This window comes from Chiloscyllium plagiosum, chromosome 6 (genome assembly GCF_004010195.1).
Source record: "Chiloscyllium plagiosum isolate BGI_BamShark_2017 chromosome 6, ASM401019v2, whole genome shotgun sequence".
NCBI classification, from domain to species: Eukaryota; Metazoa; Chordata; class Chondrichthyes; order Orectolobiformes; family Hemiscylliidae; genus Chiloscyllium; species Chiloscyllium plagiosum.
In genome coordinates this window covers 73,967,079-73,990,404 of record NC_057715.1, presented here as the reverse complement: position 1 = coordinate 73,990,404, position 23,326 = coordinate 73,967,079, and the positions used below count along the sequence as shown (strand labels likewise).

General features: G+C 40.7%; 1 protein-coding gene across 1 annotated transcript in view; it reads left to right on the top strand.

Moving 5' to 3' along the window:
- LOC122550704 (solute carrier family 35 member F2-like) overlaps positions 1–23,326 on the top strand; it is a 65,563-nt gene that overhangs the window by 7,975 nt on the left and 34,262 nt on the right. Inside the window, exons 2-4 of the mRNA XM_043691839.1 lie at positions 6,478–6,653; positions 6,775–6,902; positions 15,579–15,738. Coding sequence (XP_043547774.1) covers positions 6,478–6,653; positions 6,775–6,902; positions 15,579–15,738 — 464 coding nt within the window. The remainder of the gene's footprint in view (positions 1–6,477; positions 6,654–6,774; positions 6,903–15,578; positions 15,739–23,326) is intronic.

Below are 23,326 nucleotides of genomic sequence, written 5' to 3'. Positions count from 1 at the left end.
ATAAATTTGCTGCATTTTCTATGTTTTTTTAAATAAGGCTAATACACGTGTTACTATAGAAGTCACATGGTGATGCCTTGAATAATCTGAACAGGCAATAGTCATCTTTGATTATGTGGATTCTGACAAAGAGTTCAAGAGTGAATAGAAGTATTAACAATGTAGTCAACTGAAATATTGAGCTCGCAAAAACAAATGTGCAGCTGTCACTGGACAGAAATATTTTAAACCCCACTGCAAGGAGTCCTCCTAATAGCCGCCAAAATCTTCATTAAAAAAGCCTCCACAAAGTCCTCTCAACCTCCTACCCATTCAGTATGATCATAGCTGATCATCAAACTCAATATCCTAATCCCACGTCCTCCTTTTACTCCTTGTTTCCTTTAGCCACAAGAGCTATATCTACCCCTTTTGGAAAACGCAATGTTCTGGACTCAACTTTCTGTGGTAGTGAATTCTGTAGGTTCACCACTCTCTTGGTGAGGAAATTTCTCCTCCTCTCAGCCCTAAAAGTTTTATCCCTTATCCTTACACTGGTTCTGGATTCCCTCACTATCAGGGTCACCCTTCCTGCATCAAACCTGTCTATTCCTATTAGGATTTTGTGGGGTTCTATGAGATTCCCTCCCTAAGTCTTCTAAACTCCAGTGAATACAATCCAAACTGACTTGATCCTTTCTCATCAGTCAGTCCTGCCATCCCAGGAACCAATTTGGCAAACTTTCGCTGCACTCCCTGTGCAGGAAGAACATCCTCCTCAGATAAAGAGACCAAAATTGCAAACAATATACCAGTATGGCCTTACCAAGTCCCTGTATAATTGCAGCAAAATATCCTTGTTCCTGTACTTGAATCCTCCCACTGTGAATGCCAATACAGTTTGCCTTTTTTACTGCATGCTGCATGCTGATTGTGGAAAACAAATACTAATTTCCAATATTTAATTATTTCCTCTCTTCAGTTTTGAGTAGACATTAGAGGTCTAGACATGAGAACTGATGACACTGGAGTAAGACCAAAGCACCTTAGATTTTGATTTATCATTGACACTCTTTTGACCTTTACAGAGGAACTCTTTTTATTATCTGAGAATATAATTCTACTAAATTAATTACTACATTCTGATCTTATTATATTGGAATTAAACTTTGAACTGTGTTGATTAAATTTCAATTTTTCATGTTCCTACTATTTCATTTTATACACAACATTTGAAGTATTTCAATGACAGAGAAAATAATGATTTCTTGAAATTGCTAAAAGAGGTGATGGGCCCCTACAGTGCGGAGGTGGAGTAGTTTATGAGGAGACTATTTCAGTGTCACAGATACAGGTTAGGTGTTGGTGGCATTTCTTAAAGACCTGCCAGCCTAACTTCAGTACACCACCTTGCATATTACAAAAGATGCAACAGCACTCTAGGATTCATTCAAGCTGAAGGCTGATCTTTGTAAAATCCAGCTAACTGAGATATTGACCATTGTGCAATCCAGCAGAAGGTTTGTAGTTGACTGAGGAAGTCAAAGAGAGGAATAAGGTGATGAGGAAACATATCTGAGGGAAGATATTGCGAGGCTCCATGGTTCAGGGATGCCTCCCCTTGAAGTTCTCTTCCATGTTTCAAAGGAGAGGTATGCACCTCTCTTCCCAAGGAGCAGCAGGAAAGCACACTTGTGCCTGCCTAAGGAATCCTGAATGGGAACATTCCCCAATTCTGGATGCAGCGCTGCAAAAAGGTCAGTGACCTACATACAACTCTCCCCTTTGAGTATGTAACAAGCAGAGTGGATAAAGGGGAACCAGTAGGTCTAGTGTATTTCGATTTCCAAAAGGCATTTGATAAAGGGCCACATAAAATGTTATCACACAAGATGAGAGCTCTTGATGCTGTGGGTGATATATATTAGCATGGTTAAAGAATTGGCTAATTAACAGGAAATAATAGGCTGAAACTTCCCATACCTTAGCAGTGTTATTATTGCTGAGTTTTATGGAGGATTTCTCTCTGTGAGGTCAGTTGAATTTCCTTACAAGGTCAGCCCAAACTGGCCTCTTTACACACCTAGCATGCCTCTATAGTGCCCCTCCTAACAGTTGCTTACCTCATTTTCCCATTCACCACTGCCAGAAGTATTAGCCACCAGTGGGATATCTGGCAATAATCAGAACCCTTGGTGCCAGTGTCAACTTTGAACCTCAAACATATACCCAGTCAAGCATTGGCAGTCTAGAATTGCCATTGACCATCAATGCAGTGGCATGACAGTCACAAACCAATGCTCCTCATATCACATAGATGTCATGGCTACCACTTTGTAACAAATAGAACTGCGAATTCCTACAATTGTTGCTACTAAAACACTGCCAGACCACACAGCTTACCTTTCTTAGTCACATCCTATTTTATAACCCTTTAGTCACTGCTACATTTTCCTCAATGCTCATTGTAGCTGAGCAACTTATTATTGTTCAATTTTGGATATTGCTTCAAAATATTCGCCTTTCTTTGCAAAACCAAAGAAGAACAGAAATCAAACAAAGATGGGTTGTATGTGCCTCTTGAATACCAAAGAAACTGCTTGCATGTAAAGCACAAATTATTTTAAAATCAATGAACAGTCACTGCAACCAGTAGTCATCCACTGAAACTGGGTGTCAAAGTCCTGTCTGGATTGTAACTCCTGACTCTGCTGAACGGTATCATGTACAAGGTGATGTTCCTTCTTCTCAAAATCCTCATCCTCTTCCTCAGAAAACTGCTTTTGCTCTCCCAGTCTATCAGCCTCTATGACATGCCGCCTTTGCCTGCTCCAGTTGTGAGGAGCACAGCATACTAGGATTATGTGGCACATTCTATCTGGGTTATATTGCAAGGCCCCATTAGTCTGGTCCAGGCAACAGAACCTCATCTTCAGCTGATCTATCAACTGCAAACACCAGTGTGCATATAGAGGTGGGTGCCAGCTGGTAAAGTGTGATACAGTGTGATGACAAGTCTTCATTATTCAGCCATTTCAATGGCATTATGCTTACAGAGGTGAGTTTGAATGAGATTTCCTGAACCTCCATTGAATGTCTCCCAATTTCAATGCCTCTGGTGCAAAGGGACACATCCTAATGTCCCTCCTACAGTACCCCCTCCTTCCCATCATTCTAATTGAATGTGGAATGACAGTCAATGATATCCTCCTGATACAAAGCCTCTCCATCTGTAATGCTAGATTGTACATAACATAACAGACAGTCAAGTGAGAGATCTTAATTGGTGAATGCTGAAGACTTCACCACATCAATCTACCAAGTTAAGCCTCAGCTTCTGCAGCCCAATGGCATGCTCAATGGTTGTCGAGTTGGGCCAGTGACAGATACAGAAACTCTCAACTGCTGCAGTCCAAGGGTTTCTCGGAAAAACTAGTAACCAGGGTTTGGTTAAGTAGCATACAGGGAGGAAGTGGGAAAATGGGGTTGCAAAACCTATCAGAAGAAAGTGAAGACTGCAGATGCAGGAGATACAGGACGTCAACTTGTGAAATGTTTCAGAGAACATCTTTGGGACATGTGCACTAAACAACCCCACCGTCCTGTCGTCAACCACGTCAACTCCCCACCCCCAACTCCGCCAAGGACCTGAAAGACTTGTGCCTCCTCCACTGCCAAATCCAAGCCATCTGACGACTTGAGGAAGAACACCTCATCTTCCGCCTTGGGACCCTCCAACCACACGGAATCAATGTTGATTTCATCAGTTTCCTCATCTCTCCTCCTGCCACCTTATCCATGATCCAACCCTCCAACTTGGCACTGCCCTCTTGAGCTGTCCTACCTGTCCATCTTCCTTCCCACCTATCTGTTCCACCCTCTGCTCCGACCTATCACCATCACCCCCCACTTTCATCTACCTATCGCATTCCTACCTACCTTGCCCCCAGCCCCACCCCCTCCCATTTATCTCTCAGCCCCATTGCCCCGCCCTGCCTATAATCCTGATGAAGAGTTTAGCTTGAAATGCCAACTGTCGTACTCCTCGGATGCTGCCTGACCGACTGTGCTTTACTCGCACCACACGTTTTGACCTTGAAAAACCTATCTGCCATGATTGAATGCTGCAGCAGACTCGATGGGCTGAATGGCCTAATTTCTGCTCCTATGTCTTGTGGGCTTATGGTCCTATCCCTATTGACCCAAACTTGGGGTGGTGAGTGGAGTATAGATTGGAACAGTTCTGGCACTATGTGTACTATGTAGGCATCGCAGTTGCTTCCAGGACCCAGGTACTCATCTAAAGGAGCCACTTCCATTGATGGACTCTGGTTGGAATGGAAGTACTTCTTGTTATTGGTTTGGTGGAGCCTTAGTGGCCACATTGGTGTAGTCAATGACCTTGTACCTTCGGGAATTCTACTAGATCCCTCTGACTGATCTCTTGAGTAAGGCATTGCTCCTATACAGCAATTTAGAAATCTGCTTTCTGATGTAACTCACTTTTTTTCCTACACTGTTGTAGGTTGGTTTATCTCCCACTTATATTTTATGCTCCTTGTTCTCTTTGAACTGTTCAATCCCATTAATTTAATACATAACTTATCTCAAAGTTATGAGATCATCTGTCAACGGTCGCATGATGTCAATAGAGTAGAGCAGAGACCACAACAATCATTTCAAATGGCAATGCAGGCTCAAGGGACTGAATAGTTTACTCCGGCTCCTAATGCACGTATTCATAGTCAAATGACCAACAATTCACAAACAAATTATATACAAAAAAAACAAAAGTCCAGAGATTTGCTGATTTTTTTTTAATATGGAAGAAACTTCCTTGAGAGGAGCAAAGTAACAGTGAATTTCAAAAATGTCTAACTTGTTCAATTTGAGGGAGGTGGCGATGAAATAGTAATTTCACAGCACTCGTAATCCACCCCAGGCTCTGTTCTGAAGAAGGGTTATACTGGACTCAAAACATTAGCTCTGTTCCTCTCTCCACAAATGCTGCCTGACCTGTTGAGTTTCTCTCGCATTTTTTGTGTTTGTTTTACATCTCCAGCATTCACAGTATGTTTCTTTTACCCCAAGGTAATCTTCTGGGGACATGGGATTGAAGCATGGCAGATGGTGAAATCTGAATTCAACAGAAGTCTGGAATAAAAAAGCTTGCTTATCGGTGATCATGTAAACGATGTTGATTGTTATAAACATGTATCTGGTTCAGTAATGTTTTTTAGGGAAGGATCATCTTCCATTCTGAAAGTGAACTGGAATAACTGCTTAAATACTGTGGCTACAAGAACAGATCAGAGAGCAGAAATCTTGCAACATGTAACTCACTACTTACTCCCAGAAGGCTGTCCACCATCTAAGAGATAGAAATCAAGGGATTATGGACAAATTCCCATTTGTCTGGATGAATGCAGCTCCAGCAATACTCGAGAAGTTTGACACCATCCAACATGAAACAGTCCATTTGATTTATATGATATCCACAAATGTCACTCTCCCATCACTGATGCTCAGTAGCAGCAAAGTGTACCATCTTTAAGGGGCACCACTGAAGTTCACCAAGGTTCCTTCGACAGCTCCTTCCAAACCCACGGCCAATATTATTTAGAAGGTCAAGAGTAGATAGATGTACCGTACGTACCTCTCCAAGTCACTCACCATCCTGACAAGGAAATATAGAATCATAGAATGCTCTACAGTGTCCACACAAACCCTCTGAAGGGTATCTCACAAGATCCATTCCCCTACTCTATCACTCGACATTTTCCGTGACTATTGCAACTGACCTACACATTCCTGAACACTATGGGCAATTTAGCATGGCCAATTCACCTAACCTGCACACCTTTGAACTGTGGGAGGAAACCGGAGCACCTGGAGGAAACCTATGCAGACACAGGGAGAATGTGCAAACTTCACACAGACAGTTGTCCGAGGCTGGAATCGAATCTAGGTTCCTGGTGCTCCATAGATTCCATTCCTTTAACTGTCACTGGGTCAAAAACTTGGAACTCCTTTAATATTAGCATTATGGGTATACCTACACTAAAAAAAAGTCAGAAGGCAGCTCATCATTACATTCAAGTATAATTAGTGATGGGCAAGAGGTGGTCTCCCAGCCAGCAAAACCCACATTTCCTGAATGAATAAAAGCAAAATCCTTACCTGGTATAGCCCACATGTAAATCTAAGTCGCATCAATGTGATTGACTCTTAACTGTCCTCTGAGCAATTAGGGTTGTGCAATAAATGCTAGCCTTTCCAGTGACATGCAAATCCCACTGACAAATAAATAAAAATAAGACCAATCAGAGCGACTTTCAATACCTTTAAGATTGTTTCAATACCTTTAACTCCTCCTGTCAAATTGAGGGTATGATTTAACTTGCTTGAATTCATTTTCTTCCCTTCAATAGTCAGTTTTCATGTGAGCTTCAAAATGGCAATGTTTGTGTACTAACTTGAATTCTTGATCTATTTTAGGAATCTTTTAAAGGTATTATTCCTTGGTCAAGGATTATCCATGTTATTGTGTGGAACTGCAATCAGCAGTCAATATTTGGCCGATGACTTTGCTGTGAACACCCCAGTACTTCAGAGTTTTATCAACTACTCTCTATTATGCCTGGTTTACGTGGGAATATTGGCATTCAGACAGGGTATGTGGCGAACAAAAGCAAGGATCTGTTTGAAATGCTTAGAATTAGCTGAATATACAGTACTACATGAAAACAACTGTGGCAAAATTGAAGTGATAACTCAATTTTACTTTTTTATTAGGTAATGGCAGTTTATTACAAATACTGAAGACAAAGTGGTGGAAGTATCTTCTGCTGGGATTAATTGATGTTGAAGCAAATTACTTGGTAGTCAAAGCTTACCAGTATACCACCTTAACAAGTGTTCAGGTACGTGCTCAATCTTATGCACCACTAACACAGTTATTGCCTGTATTTTCCAATGAGTAGATGGGAAACATTTAGCAAACAACTAATTCTCACTCTCAACTTCTTAAGTTCTGTTGTAATTCTCAATTCAGGTCAGGTATGATTCCATGAGTCACAGCATTCATTTGCACCTCACCCAATTGGACAACATTTTAGTTTGACTCTAGGCAGCAGGAGATTTCACTGGTGAAAGACATCTTACGTAGGAACATGAGAGTTACAGGCAGCTGTAGACATTTAGTCTTTCAAGCCTACACCACCATTCAATAAGAACATGGCTGATTTGGTTATGGTTTCATCTCCACTTTTCTGTCTGTCCCCATAACTTTTGATTCCCTTGCCAAACAAACATCTATCCACTTCAGCATTGAATATATTTAATATCCATAACCTCCATTCCTTTTTGAGGCTGAGAATTCCATATACTAATGACTTATGAAGAAAAAGAAGTCCTCATCTCTGTCTTAAAAGGGAAATGTCTTATTCTTAAGTAATGGTCCTGGTCCTAGTCTTCCCTACAAGAGGAAATATGCTACAAGTATCCCCTACTCGGGTGTCCCTTAGATTGTATATGTTTCAGATCAACTTATTATTCTAAGCTCCAATGAGTGTAGACTTCAAAAGATAAGGCCTTCATCCCAGAATGAGATGCGTGAACTCTCTCAGAACTGCTTCTCATGCAATTATATTATTTTGATAATAAGGAGACTTAAACTTTACATAGTACTCCAGACAAGGTCTCACCAATATTGCATGGGCATGCCATGCCAGGTCACTTCACTGATAGAGCGGCTGCTCATGATGAAAGTTGCCGCCACCATCCGATTTAAGTGTCTGCTGGATCTAGTGCGGTCCAAAGGAAAACTACTTTCTGGTCTAACTAGAAGAGTTTTTTGTAGTTAATAAGACAGAGTTTATAGCATCTAGTTATAGCAACTAGTTACGGATGACAATGAAACGACGAACATTGGTACAGAGACTTTGAGGAGGACCACATGTTAGATCTCACTCCATTGAGATCTTAAACTGTTGTGCACAAGAGTACAAATCTCATCATAATGGGTGGTGCTTATGGCAATCCTCAAGATGAACCCTTTCAGACCCTTATGTAATGTCTCCTGCAAGCTTTTATGCTCATTATTAATGTTAAAAATTTGTGCATGTAATTACGTTTACTATCCTCCTTCCCCAGCCAATATTTGAATTTAAAGTTCAGGTGAATTGATACTTTCACTATTCTCTGGAACACATTCTCTTCAGAATTGGAAGACTGGTAATTTGCTGAGTGGAGGACTATTGTTTTTTGACTCCCTTCCTAAGTCTGAGGTGTGTAGGTCCCTTGAAACTGGAGGACCTTTGTTGTCCTGGATTTCATGGAGGATGTTTTTCTGCACAAAGAAGCAGTTTCTTCTTCACAGCATCTTGAAACATTGAACATTGGTTGCTCATTCCCAGTGGTGACTTCCATGGAGTTGTATGCATTATACCTTCAAGTTGTCAGCTGGTTTATACTTTCATTCTCAATCCACCTGGAGATTTGTGCTGAAGCATACAAACGTTTTATTTCAACTCATGATTGGTTTGGCCTTTTCATTCACTGTTAGTGTTGGTATTATTGGTAATATCAACATGTTCGCTTCCTTAATTCTGCTACTCAAAAATTGTTTCTGGTTTAGCATGATTTCACTGAGGATTCTTCCTGGGAGGATAAGGAAGACAAATATTTTGCTTGAACTTGTCTCTTCAGAATCACCTCCAGCATCTCACATCAGACTTATAAGGAGAGAATTTACACTTGCTTCTGACACCTACCAGGTCTCCTTTAAACCAACATAAAAAGTTTTAATCTTAGGGATTTCTAAACTAAAATAAGTTCTCAATTATTCTTGACTGAAAACAAACTAACGGCCTTCAACGTTTACCCACTAATCAGAAACCACCACAGTAATATCAAGGGTGGCATGGTGGCTCAGTGGTCAGCACTGCTGTCTTACAGTGCTAGGGACGTGGGTTCAGTTCCATCTTCAGGTGACTGTCTATCTGTGTGGAGTTTATACATTCTTACCCATGTCTGCATGAGTTTCCTCCTACAATCCAAAGATTCTGTAGGTATTCTATGATTCATAGGGGACTGACTTTGTTCTAGTTTAAAAGTAAACCCTCCACTAAAGTAACTAATACCTGTTTTGAAATCCAAGTTCCAAAAACTATCTATAACATACAGGAGATATATGATTATTAGAGAGCAGCCATGTGTGCAAGATCAGGTGTATTTTTTCCTCTTCTATTTTGGTAATGCTGTGTGTTAGAATGTTACCTTTGTTGTCATGGATGAGATCAGCAAAGTAATTACTGAGCAGGGATTGTCTCTGTAATTTTTCTCTCTTGTGTGTTTCAGAACCCTATTGTGCATGCACTGATAAATTAAACCAGTAGCTAGGATCATGGAAGGCTAGTATGCCAGAGAAGGTTATGTAGCCCAAATCTGCTAAAGCAAATTGTCCAGTCACATTCCATAGCCTTTTCCCTTTTTTTCCTGTGAAGCTTTCCTCTCCAGGTAGTTATCCAGTTGCTTTTGAAATCCTGATTGAATCTGCTTCCCCCCACAATCTCAGACAGTGCTTGCCAGATTCTAACTTTTACTGCATTACAGACATTTTTTTTCTCATGAGGATGTTGTTTCTTTCACCATTCATCTTACACAATGTCCTCTGCTTCTTGAACCAGCAAATGGAAAAGATTTCCTCATATTGAATCGATTCCTAATAGTTTGAGTAGCTCCATCCAAACTCCTCAACCTTCACTTCTCTAAGGAGAACAGCTCAGCTGTTACAACCCATGTAACTGAAATCCTTGGAACCATTTTCACAGATCTTTTCTGCATCCAGTCTAATGTTTCCTAAAATGTGATACCCAGAATTGGATGCAAACTCCAGTTGATGCCAAGCCAATGTTTTTTAAAGGTTCATCATAACTTCCTTGTTTCTATTCGGTGTACACATTTATAAAACTCAGGATGTTGTACGCTTTTTTAAACTTGCTCAACTTCTCCTGCCACCTTGAACAATTTGTGCATGTATATTCTACCCTCTCTCAATTTCTCCGCTCCTATGATTCCTTTCAAATTGAATCCTTTGTTTTTATATTGTCTCTCCTCTTTCTTGCTACCAAAATGTATCACTCCAAACAGCTCTGCATCAAATTCAATTTGCCTCCACCTGTCTGCCCGTTCAACCATCCTGTCTTTGCCATCTATCACCAGCTTTCTCACAGTTCACAATATTTCCAAGTTTTTTTTTGTCATCTGCAAATTTTGAAATGCTGCCACGTACCCAAATTTAAACATTAATATGCACCAGAAAATAAGCTAAGCTCCTAGCACCTGTCTCTGGGGAACCACACTGTATCCATTCCTCCAGTCTGAAAAACAATGTTCACTACTATTCACTGTCACTCAGCCAACTTTGCATTCATGCTGACATTGCCCTTTTTATTCCATTCAGCTTCAACATTTCTGGCAACTCTATTATGTGACAGTTTATCGAATATTGTTCAAAGTCCATCAACTGCATTAGTTCTCATGAACACTCTCAATTGCCTCATTAACAACCTCATTCAGGATAGTTAAATTTGATTTGCCTTTAATCCTTGCAGGTGCTCGCTTGCCTTGATCAGTCCATGTTTGTATAAATGACTGAAATTTTTTCTTGGATTTTTATTTCTAAAAGTCTTCTGACAACCAAGATAGTTTATTCCTACGACCTTTTTAAATAATGGCTTAATATTTTCAATTCTTCAGTGCTCTGGCACAAACCATTATTGAAGGGAAATTGTGGACGTTTATAGGCAGTATCTCTGCAATTTCATCCCTGATTTCCCACAGCATTTTTTGATGCATCTCAATCTTGGTGACCTACCAACTTTGTCTAGCCAGTTTTTCTAACAACTCCTCTTTATCAACTTTAGTTTGTCTAATGTCTCAATGACCTCTTTTTCACTATGAATTCAGCAACATTTTGTTTCCTGATAAAGATAGACATAAGGCACTCACTCAGTTCCTCAGCTATGTCTATTACCTACATGTACGGATCTCCTTTATGGCCCCAAACATTCTCTTACTTTTTAAAAATATTTATATTCCAATAAAAGACTTTTAAATTCTCTTTGATATCAGCTGCCAGACCCTTTTCATTATTTTCCTGCTTCTTGTATTTGATTTTATGTATCAGTTGTTTATGAAGCCAAGACTCTATGATTTGAGCTATCTGTGCATTCAATTGCATATATGTTCTGGCTGATGCTCTGAACCCAAACCTATCACTATATTTCTATGGTTATTCTTTATTTTGTTGCTTTTCTCCAAGAGCTCCAATTACATTTTTCTATCAAAAATTCTCCTTTCACTTGTCCACTCACAGGTTCTCTGTCTTTCCTATTCCCTACTCCAACCCTTCAAAATTCAACATTCCTGTTGTCTTGTCACCATTCTATTTTGGACACTGCTTGGATAAACCTAATTCTTCCTTTTGCGACTTTCTCAGAATTCCCTGAAAGGTACATTGAGGCACCTAGTGGAGGCTAACTGCGAGCAGCAACATTAATTGTCTTATTCTACATCCTCATCAACCTTGTCACAATGTGCACTAGCTGGATGATAGATTTTCTTCCTATTCAATCCCTCAGACTGCTGACCTTGTGGACAGTGCATCATCCTCCAAAATGTCCATTCGTCAGTCTTTGACAATCACTCACTAATTAGTAGGATTGTCCATCTTGGACCTTCTGTGTCACTAATCGTAGATTCTGTGGGTCATTGCATGGCTGCTGAGTGTGATCCTCAAACCATATGTTTGACAGGTGTTTTCAGGGAGTGGGAAGTGGTTTTTGGCCTCTAAATAGTTGGCCTTCCTTTCTCTGGTTCGGTTTCTGTACATCCTCTTGCTGACAGGTGATCTTGAAAAATTGAGTCCCTTCTTACAAGAGCTTCCTCCATTCCAGTTTCTTCTGAACATCAGTCTACCTTGTGATGAGATCTATGTTGTAATTCTTGAAAGAATCCTTCAAGATCCTTTGAAACACTTCCTTTGTCCTCATCTTGTTTGAGTGCTTTCCTTAAGCTGGATGAAGAAGATTTGCTTTTGTAGTCAAACTCAGGAACCCTAAGCACATGGGCGGTCCAGTGGAGTTGGTTTCGGTTATGCACGGACCTGATGCCAGTGCTATTGGCTGCTTCAAGAACATTGATGTTAATATGCCTGTCCTTGCAAATTTCTGTCTCATCTCTGACACCCATTTGCTTTTCAAAATTGTTGAATGCATTGTTCAAATCTGTGTATATCTTGACTGCAACTCTACATTTCCACCAATCAGGTTCCTGCCCCTGCCTTGGTATTCAAATGACTCTTATCAAAGTGAGAAAATGATACTAGTTTTTGTATTTTGTTTGTTATTGTGACAAAGATAAACTGTTCCTTCTCAACTTTCTCAAGCCGTTAGCGACCTTTGAGATGGTTGACTGCAGCAGTTTCCTCCAATGCATCTTCACTGTCATTCAGCTAGGTGAAACCACGCTCAGCTAATTCCATTCTTATATATATAATCTTAGTCAGGGTATCACTTGCTATGACTTCTCTTCCTGCACCTGCACTGTTACCTCTGATATTCCCTGAGGATTGAGCCTTGATTCCTTACTCTTTATTGTCTACATGCTGCCCCTTAATGGCATCATCTGAAGTTACAGCATAATCTATCACCAGCTTTGCTACTCCTTCATTTCTTTTAACCCTTCCATTGTTGGTGATCTAACACTGAGCAAAAATGTCTCCAATTAAATATTGAGAAGATTGACGTTATTATTTTCGGTATCTGCTTCAAACTTTGCCCCTAGTTTACTGATTCTCTTCCTCTCTCTGACAGAAGTCTGAGAATAAAGCAGTCTATTTGCAATTTTGGTGCCAAAATTGACCAATGATAATCACACCATCACAAAGACTACACAAAACCTCCACAAAGTATCATGACAACTCCTGTCTCAGCTTATCTCTGCTGAAACCTTGGTCATGCCTTTGTTAACTTCCAGGCTTCATTGTTCCAATGGAATCCTAGCTTGTCTTTCACATTCTATTCTCCATTGGCATTGCTGCCTGTGTCTTAACTTACAATAATTCCTGTTCACTTATCATCCTTGTACTCACTGATATCTACATTGGATATCAATCAAAAAATATCTTGGTTTTAAACATCTCATTCTCCTTTCCAAGTTCCTCCACAGCCTCCCCACTCCCACCCATCTTGTAATTGCCTTCAGTTCCACAACCCTCAAAGATATCTACTTTTAACTAATTCTTGATATCTTGAGCTTCTTAAATGTAATCTTGGTAGCCGTAGAATTCTTTCATTGCACCTCCCTACCTCTCCATCTAACTTGCCCTTTAAGACATTCTTTCAGACCTACTTCTCTGAGCAAAGTTTGTATCATGTGACTCACGATCAGGTTATGTGTCTTTATATAATATTTTGTTCCATAATGCTTCTATTAAGCATTTTAGGACATGGCCATAGAGTCATAGAGCCACAGAGCCATCGCACATGGAGATAGACCCTCAGTCCAACATATCCATGTCAACCAGGTTTCCCAAACTAAACTAGTCCATTTGCCTCTTCTTGGCCCATTTCCTCTAGACCTTTCCTATCCATGTACTTGTCCAAATGTCTTTTAAATATTGCAACTGTACCAGCATCTACCTCTTCCTCTGGCAGTTCAATCTAAATACACATCACCGTCTGTGTGAAAAGGTTGCCTCTCAGGTCCCTCTCAAATTATTCCCCTCTCACCTTAAAACTATGCCCTCTGGTTTTGAACTCACCCACCCAAGGGAAAAGACCTTTGCCATTCACCTTCTCTAGGTCCTTCATGGTTTTAAAGACCTCTATAAGGTCACCACTTAACCTCTTATGCTCCAGGGAAAATAGTCTCAGCCTATCCAGCCTCTCCTTATAACTCAAACCCTTCAGTCCTAGTAGCATCTTTGTAAATCTTTACTATACCCTTTCCAATCTAATAATGTCCCTCCTTTAGCAGGGACTGTAACAGGTTTGTAACAATATTCCCAAAGGTTCCTCAACAATGTTCTGTACAGCCACAACATAATGTCCCAACTCTTAGAATCAATGCCCAATGAAGGCAAGAGTGCTAAATGCCTTCTTCACCACCCTATCGATCTGTGAGGCTGCTTTCAAGGAACTATGTATCTGAACCCCTCGGTCTCTCTTCGACAATACTCCCCATGGCCCTACCATCAACTGTAAGCCCTGCCCTGGTTTGTCTTACCAATACACGAAACCTCGCAGTTATCTAAATTAAACTCCATCTGCCATTCCTCAGCCCATTGCCCCAGCTGATCAAGATCCCTATGTACTCTTAGAGTCACAGAGCCAAAGAGCTGTAAGCCACTAAATTGTTGTTTACAAGTCTTGAAGTGGTTTCTTGAGCTTTGAATAAAAACACAGATAGGATGTCAAAATGAACATGCGTGTAATAGACAATCATATCTCCTTATTTTAGCCATGCTGAACAGTGAAATATTGTTCCTATTTTTAAAACAGGCAAATATCGAAAATGATAGTAATTGTCCTGAGCCTTATGTTCCTTCATGAGTGGAAACCCAAAACCACCATATGATTCTCACAAGGAAAATGATTTGCATTGGCCAATATTTACACCAGATAAACCTGATAGAAAACTGGTAAACATGCAACTCGCAGGAAAAGCCTTCTTTGCAATAAAGCATTTTTCACTTCTGCACTGTTCATTGAATTTGAAGTTGCTAGAGATTATGAAACAAGACAAAGAAATGCTATGCCTTCCATTACAAATTAATAATTCTTACCATTGGTTTGAGTATAATTTTAATGCAACTCAAAAAGTACTTGAAAGAATATATGAGTAAAAAAGATTAAAACAACTGGCCAGAATTCCAGTGCCTACTTTTGGTTGCCTACTTTAACAGTCCATACTTGTATTGGGAAGTGCTAGGAGCTGTGACTTTGAGCTTTGTATGTTGTTACAATGTCAAATGTGCAGTGGTGGAAGTCTGCAGACTCAGGTCAACATTCACTTGAGTGATTGGGTAAGGTTGCACATATCTGATAGTGGAATTTCTGGAACTTATGCACATTGGGGGATACTAAGAGGTCAGAAAATAATGAGCTATGGGTTTGCAGCATTGTTGGGAACCTTGGAGTGTGCTCAGGTATGGGGACAGTGCAGAGATCAGCAGTATTTTTGAGGAGTTGGGAGCATTGTTGAAGGTGTTTGGAGGTTTGGTCTTTGGGAATTTGATTGGAGTGGGGAGAGGTCCTTGAGGATGGAGTTATGAGTAAGTTCTGAGATCTCGAGACTGGGAGTCAGGTTATTAAGGTAAATACTAATCTTCCTTTCATTTGATGCTGCTTAGCATTAGTTTTCTTGAGGCAACCATTGGTGCTAGCTGCCTCAAGCAGAAGGCATTTTTGGAAGAGGAAGTGGGAGGGGCAGGGTTAAGAGCTTTGTTTGTGTATTTTCCTGTTAGCCTCTGATGAATTTCCAGACTACTCACTAAATGAATTAAATGTTAAGATGTGTTTGTACATTTTCAGCTCCTAGATTGCTTTGTCATTCCTGTGGTGATGCTCCTATCCTGGTTTATCTTGCGATCGAGATATAAAATCATCCACTTTGTGGCCGTTTTAATGTGCTTATTGGGTGTCGGAATTATGGTGGGTGCGGATGTACTAGCATCAAAACAAGAAGAATTAGGTAAGACTCGTTGGTGCTGGAGACCTGGCTGGATTTGGAATTGTATGAAATGTTTTTAACAGTCAATGCCTTCAGAGAGCTGCATGAGCTTTAACAATGCGTAGAATGAGAAAAGGACATTCAGCACAGAAGTACTGAATATATACTTGATCATTAACTCTATTGAACTTAATTACTCTTCTAAGAAAACTGAGTTTTTTTCCTAAACTTCACAATATCTACATTATTTTCAACTAGGGTAATTGTTGTCCAGCAGTTTTCGGGGAGTACTCACATATACTGACACGCAGGAAAAGACTCTTTCATTAATCAATCCTGTGCCAATAACTATGATACGCTAGGTGGAAGTGGTACTGCAGATGCTGGAGATTAGAGTCAAGATTAGAATGGTACTGGAAAAGCACAGCAGGTCAGGCAGCATCTAAGGAGCAGGAAAATCAATGTTCTGGGCAAAAGCCCTTCATCAGGATATCCTCCCAATCACATCAAATTAACTCCAGACTACCGGAAAACAGATAAAAACCTAGGCCAATTGATAGAAGAAAATACTGGATAATTCCTTTCAGACTAGTCCAGGAGATTATTCTAGATATGAATACCTACCTTTTATAAGAGGTGATTTCTACTCCAGTCAGAAATAGGTTCCATTAACATTTGAAGGAGTTCAGCAGTAACTGCTGGGGTCCTGTTCCTGATCTCTGCTTGGCAATTGACAGATGTCAACTTCATATATCAGGCTGAATATCAGAAGTACAAAGGAGAATCGAAAGAGGAAATAGGAGGGGCAAAGGGATAAAATGAGAACAGATTGATGGCTAAAATAAAAAAAAGGGACTTTTACTCATACTAACAGTAAAGCTATGGCACCCATGGGACCGAACAGTGACTAAACTAAGCATATTGGTGGAGGAAAAAGTCCTGTATCAATGGTGGGTTTGCTAATAAAGAGAACTTTTCCAATGATGCAGTAAATAAGGTTGCCAGGTTACTGACCTCTTAAACTTTGTCAACGTATCCGCTTCTACCACCTCCTATGGCAGCACATTCCAGGTACCTACCTTCCCCTTTATAAAAGAAACTGCCTTGTATATCTCCTTTAAACTACCCAAATCCTCATCAATCATCTTCATCACTTCCTCAAAAACTCAATCAAGTTTGCAAGATGAAACCTCCCTACACAAAGCCTGCTGACTATCCCTAATAAACCCATTATTTTCCAAAATGCAAGTCAATCCTGTCCCTAAGAATCTTCTCCAATAATTTTCATGCCATTGATTTTTATCACCAGCCTATAATTTCATGGAATATCTTTTTTGCCCTGCTTAAACAAAGTAACACCATTGGCTCTTCTCCAATTTTCTGAGACCTTGCCTGTGCCTAAAGAGGATACAAAGATCTCTGTCAAGACCCCTACAATCTCTTCCCTTGCCTCCTTCAATATCCTGAGATAGATCCCATCAAGCCCTGGGGAACTATCTATCTTATTGTTTCAAGACACCTAACACCTTTTCCTCCTCAAAGTTAACATGCCCCTGACTCATCTTACTATCATCCATGTCCATGCATTCAGTCCCTGCATATCATTGATATAGATTGTCAACATTTGACATCCACTACTGATTCCTTTAACACTCCACTAGTGATAGCCCGGCAACCTTAAAAAGGTCTATTTATCCCTCAACTCTAAACTTCCTGTTTACTAACCAATCCTTAATCCATGCTAATATGTGTGGTATACCCTGTACACCATTTGCTCTTGACAAAGGGTCAGTTAGACTCAAAATGTCAGCTCTTTTCTCTCCTTACAGATGCTGCCAGACCAGCTGAGATTTTCCAGCATTTTCTCTTTTGGTTTCACCATTTGCTCTTCTTTAGTAACCTTTGATATGACACGTTATTAAATGCTTCTGGCAATTCAAGTATACCACATGTACTGCGGCTGTACAGGACATTGGTGAGGCCACTTTTGATTTACTGTATACAATTCTGGTCTCCCTCCTTACAGTGTGGAAACAGGCCCTTCAGCCCAAATATTGTGAAACTTGAAAGGGTTCAGAAAAGATTTATTTAAAATTCCCTACAATGTGGAAACAGGCCCTTCAGCCCAGCAAGTCCACACTTCCCTCTGAATGATGCACCTAATACTATGGGTAATTTCAGCATGGCCAATTCGCCTGCCCTGCACATTCTTTAGACCTAAGAGGAATCCCACACAGACATGGGGAGAATGTACAAACTCTGCACAGACAGTCGCCCAAGGCAGGAATTGAACCAGGGACCCTGTTGTTGTGAGGCAGCAGTGCTTACCACTGAGCCACCATGCCACCCTTATAAGGATATTGCCAGGGTTGGAGGGTTTGAACTATAGGGAGAGGCTGAATAGACTGGGGCTGTTTTCACTGGAGCGTCGGAGGCTGAGGGGTGACTTTACAGAGGTTTATAAAATCACAAGGGGCATGGACTGAACTTAAACTTAATTGAAGAGGGTAAATAGACAAAGTCTTTTTACCTGGGGTGGGGGAATTCAGAACTAGAGGGTGAGAGGGGAAACATTTAAAACAGACCTGAGATGCAACTTTTTCATGCAGAGTGGTGTGTATATGGAATGAGCTGCCAGAGGAAGTGGTGGAGGCTAGTACAATTACAACATTTAAAAGGCATCTGGATGGGTGCATGAATAGGAAGGATTTACAGGCATATGGGCCAAATGCCGAGTTTAGGTTAGGATATCTGGTCGGTATGCAGAGTTGGATGGAAGGGTCTGTTTCCATGCTGTACATCTCTGACTCTATCAAACATAAAAGGATGTATGAGCAAGGCGGGCTGCATTCAGAGTGGGTACAGCATTGGATCCAGGTGAGATGCATCCTAGTCGAGGGACGCATGGTTGAAATTGCAGGGGTACTAGCAATAGTCTTCCAATCCATGTCAGATACAGGGGTCATGACAGAGAATTGGAGGATTGAAAATGCCACCCCCTTTCTCAGGAAGAGAAATAAACCTAGCAATTACAGGCCAGTCAATTTGATGGTGGGGAAACTTTCAGAAGCAATAATATGGAAGAAAATGAAAAGCCACTTAGACAAAAATGAACCAAAAAAGGAGAGCCAGCATGGACTGTTTTAAGTCAATTTTGACTTCACTAATTTGATTACCTTTTAAGGTTACTCAACTGTAAAAGTGCACAGTGCCAGTGTTGTGCATTTGCGTAAAAAAAAACAAAAGAGCTACGGATGAAGTAAATCAGAAATGAAAACAGAAATTCCTGGAAAATCTCAGCATCTGGCAGCATCTGTGAAAGGTCACTGGACTCAAAACCAAAGATGCTGCCCAAATGTGCTGACTTTTTCCTACAATTTCTCTTTTGTTTCTGTAGTTCATTTGTGTATATGGAATTCCAAAAGGTTTTCATAAAAAGACACATATTAGGCTTATTAACAGATTAAAGTCCATGGATTAAAAGAGGCAGTATCTAAATTGAAAGGATAGAAAAGAGTGTTGTTGTGAATGACTGTTCTGATTTGATTTGATATATTATTGTCACATGTACCTAGGATTTTCATGCATCACCGGCAGATCGTACAGTACAAAGATCATAAGATGATAGAACAAAGTTACAGCTGCAAAGAAGGTGCACAAAAAGCAAAATCAATATTAGATTAGGAATTTGAGAGGTCCACTCAGAAGTCTAATAACAGCGGGGCAGAAGCTGTTCTTGAACCTGTCGGTATATATATTTAAGCTTTTGTATCTTCTGCCCGACGGAAGAGGTTGGAAGAGATTGAGAGGATGGGAGGGGTCTTTGATTATGTTGGCTGTCTTTCTGAGGCAGTGAGAAGTGTAGATGGAGTCAATAGATGGAAGGTTGGCTTCTGTGATGGACTGAGCTGTATTTATAACTCTCAGTAGTTTCTTACAGTCCTGGGCAGACCAGAGGCTGTACAGAGCCATGATGCATCCAAATAAAATGTGGTACATCTATAAAAGTTGGTGAGAATCCTTATGGATACGTTGAACTTTTTTAGTCTCATGAGGAAGAAGAGGTGTTGTGCCTTCTTGACTGTTGCATCTACACGGGTGGACCAGGACAGATTGTTGGTGATTGTCACGCCTAGGAACTTGAAGTTCTTGACAATTTCCATCTCCGCTCCATTGATGTAGATAGGAGTGTGCCCTCCTCCTTGCTTCCTGAAGCTGATCAGCACTTTAGTTTTGCTGACATTGTGGGAGAGATTGTTACCTTTACACCACACCTATGAACACTCTAACCTTTTCCTGTATTCTGTCTCATCATTGTTTGATATCCAGCCTACAATGATGGTGTTGTCAGCAAACTGGTAGATGGAGTTCAGACAAAATTTGGCCGACAGCCAAATGTTCACACGTGAAGGAGCTATACACTGACTCATTATGATGGCTGTTGCTATTTTTTGATATTTAACAAAAACTTGGTGTAGAGTCAAGAGCACAAATTTTAAATCTACACATGACACAAATCTTTGCAATTGCAGTAAACAGGAAAGAGGGAGTGATTGATGTGAAGAATAGATAAGTTGATGGGATGGATGGACAGAAGGCAGGCGAAATTCAGTGCAGGGAAGTATGAAGTAATACATTTTAATGGGAGAAATGCAAGACAGTACACATAAAATAAAACAACCCAAAAGGTCACAGAGACCTGGAACTGCTTTTGTGTAAGTCCTTTGCAAGGTGGCAGGACAGATTAACAAAGCAGGATGGGCAGGAGTCTAATCTACACTAAAAAATTGGCTTGGAGCTTTGAATATAATAAGCTCGAGAGTCTCATTATTAATAGATTCAAGTTAACTCTTGAAAGCTGGGTTTTACAAATCTCAGGAAATCCAGTGGCCACACGCAGGGGTAATTATCAGAATCAGCAATTTGCTCGTACCAGTGTGCCCAAGTGTCTTTCCTCTGTTGTCCCCAGAAGGTCACTGAACCCCCATCCCATCCTCTCGCATACCCAGCCTAGTAATATAATAGGATAGTTCCAGGGCTGAGGAATTAGTTATAGGTTCTGGGCTAGTTATAGGCTAGACTGCTAGATCTCCTTACAGCTAAGAGAAACTTTTGTAGTTGTTTGAAAAAATTATTTTGTGGGATGTGAAAATCATTGGCAAGGTCAGCATTTGTTACCTTCCTCTGTTACAATTGAGAAAGTGCAGTCAACTACCTTCTTCAAAAGAATCCCTAGTGTGGAAGCAGGCTGTTGGCCCCACTGAGTCCACACCAACCCTCTGAAGAGCATCCCACAGCTAATCCATCTAGCCTCTGCATCCCTGAACACTATGGGCAATTTAACATGGCCAATCCACCTAACCTCTTTGGATCATGGGAAGAAACTGGAACACCCAGAGGAAGCCTGCACAGACACAAGAAGAATGTGCAAACTCCATACAATCAGCCTGAGACTGGAATTGAACTTGGACTCCTGGTGCTATGAGGCAGCAGTGCTGACCACTGATCCACCATGCGATCCTTGAGTCACTTCAGTCCATTTGGTGTTGATGCACCCATTGGGCTGTTAAGATGGGAATTTCAGGATTTTGACCAACCAATGAAGGAACAGCGAAATGCTTCCAAATCAGGTTGATATGTGACTGGGAGTGGGACCTGCTGGTGATGGTGTTCCCATGTTATCATTAGTGTGAATATGGGACTTCGTGTCAACAAATTGTGTTAACAAAGACAAAAAATGTCTTAGACAAAGACATTCCTACCCATACTGGCATAGATAAAATACATCTGCAATGAATAGATTGATGAAATCATGAAGGTTTCAGATAGTATAAATGAAGAGATACTGTTTGCAATGGCTGAAGGTTCAATGGTGAAATGGCACCAGTATAAAATGATTGGTGGAAGAACCAGAGGCAATGTTAAGTTAAACTATCTTATGCATCAAGAGGTTTAGATTTAAAAAAATCGACTGTTGATAGCATTGTGAATACAGCTTAATGTGTAGTTTTGGAAGAGAATCAGGTAAACACTTGAAGAAGAAGGGACTGTAGTGAAATGGGGAAAGCAAGGGCACTGGGACTGACAGCATTGTTTTGTGAGACAGCTAGTTCAAGCCCCTGTGTACTGAATTGCCTCCAGTGCTTTATTGCGTTGTGATCTTTGATTCTAGAAAAAGATCAACATCCTGATACTTAACACAGATCTTGCTTAATGCACCGTAAAATTATAATCTCTGGTCCTCACTAATCTGTTTAAACTGTTAACGGAGAGACAAACTTCTCCTTTCTTCTTAAAGTCAAGACTTCTCTAAAGATTAAATCACCACTCTGTTAGCCTACCTCGATAGTTAAGGTGAATTTTACTGGGAAGGAACTACAGCAGGCACTTAATGCTGGCCACCCATGTCCCATGAGAAAATGTTTTTTAAAAAATCCTCAGCCCTCCTATATTATTTGGCTCCCACCATTACCTCTGGAGTTGCCCTTCTTCTAAAGTCATTGCTCCCTCTGCTTTCCAGTGAACTAGCTTCACACTTGAGTTTCCTACTTGCCCTGACTGTGTGCACTTCTCGTGATAACTCCCCTTGGTGATTACTATCCAAATACACATTACTAATAGTAACACAACCCCATACTGATTTGGGAAGACATCCCTGACTGAGGATGGCTCAGCCTCCTGCCTGATTTTTGAGCAACTCCTCGATTGACTTGCCAGCAACCTTCAGATTGTTTGCTCATGATCTCAAGGACTAACCATGCCAATTTCCACACTTGAAGGACACCGATCCTGCTTGTATCAAGTGTCCAACTGACTGTGACCAGTGCCCTGAACTGAGATTAGATGATGCTCTTGATTGAGCTTGGCAGAACCTAAGTGGCCACAGCTCATCCTTGACTCAATGAAAGAATTCTCCCCTTAGGCTTTCAGATATGGCCATTTATTTGAAGCACATGCAGTATGTTTGCTGTGTCAGCTGCTGGCATATGACATAGCATGGTGCAGTGCAGCAACATGTCCACCCCTTTGACTGTTCAATCATGAAAACCTGCCTAGTTTCAAGACGAAGCTACTGTGAATCTGTAAGTTCTGTATTCAGTACTGAGAGAGACCTTGACATTTCTGAGGACAGCGTGAAACAGACTGATATGCTAAAACAGGTTGATGTTAGGAAGGAGGATGTGCTGAAAACTTTGAAAAAAATAAGGATAAATAAATCCCCTGGGCCAGACGGGATATACCCAAGGTTACTATAGGAAGCGAGGGAAGAGATTGCTGCACCTTTGGTGATGATCTTTGCGTCCTCACTGTCCACTGGAGTAGTGCCAGATTATTAGAGGGTGACAATAGTTATTCCCTTGTTCAAGAAAGGGAATAGGGATAATCCTGGGAATTACAGACCAGTCAGTCTTATGCTAGTGGTGGGTAAAGATTTGGAGAGGATTCTGAGAAACAGGATTTATGATTACTTGGAACACCATAATTTGATTAGAGATAGTCAGTATGGCTTTGTGAGCAACAGCTCATGCCTCACAAATCTTACTGAACGCTTTGAGGATGTGACAAAACATGTTGATGAAGGTAAAGCAGTGGATGTGGTGTACGTAGA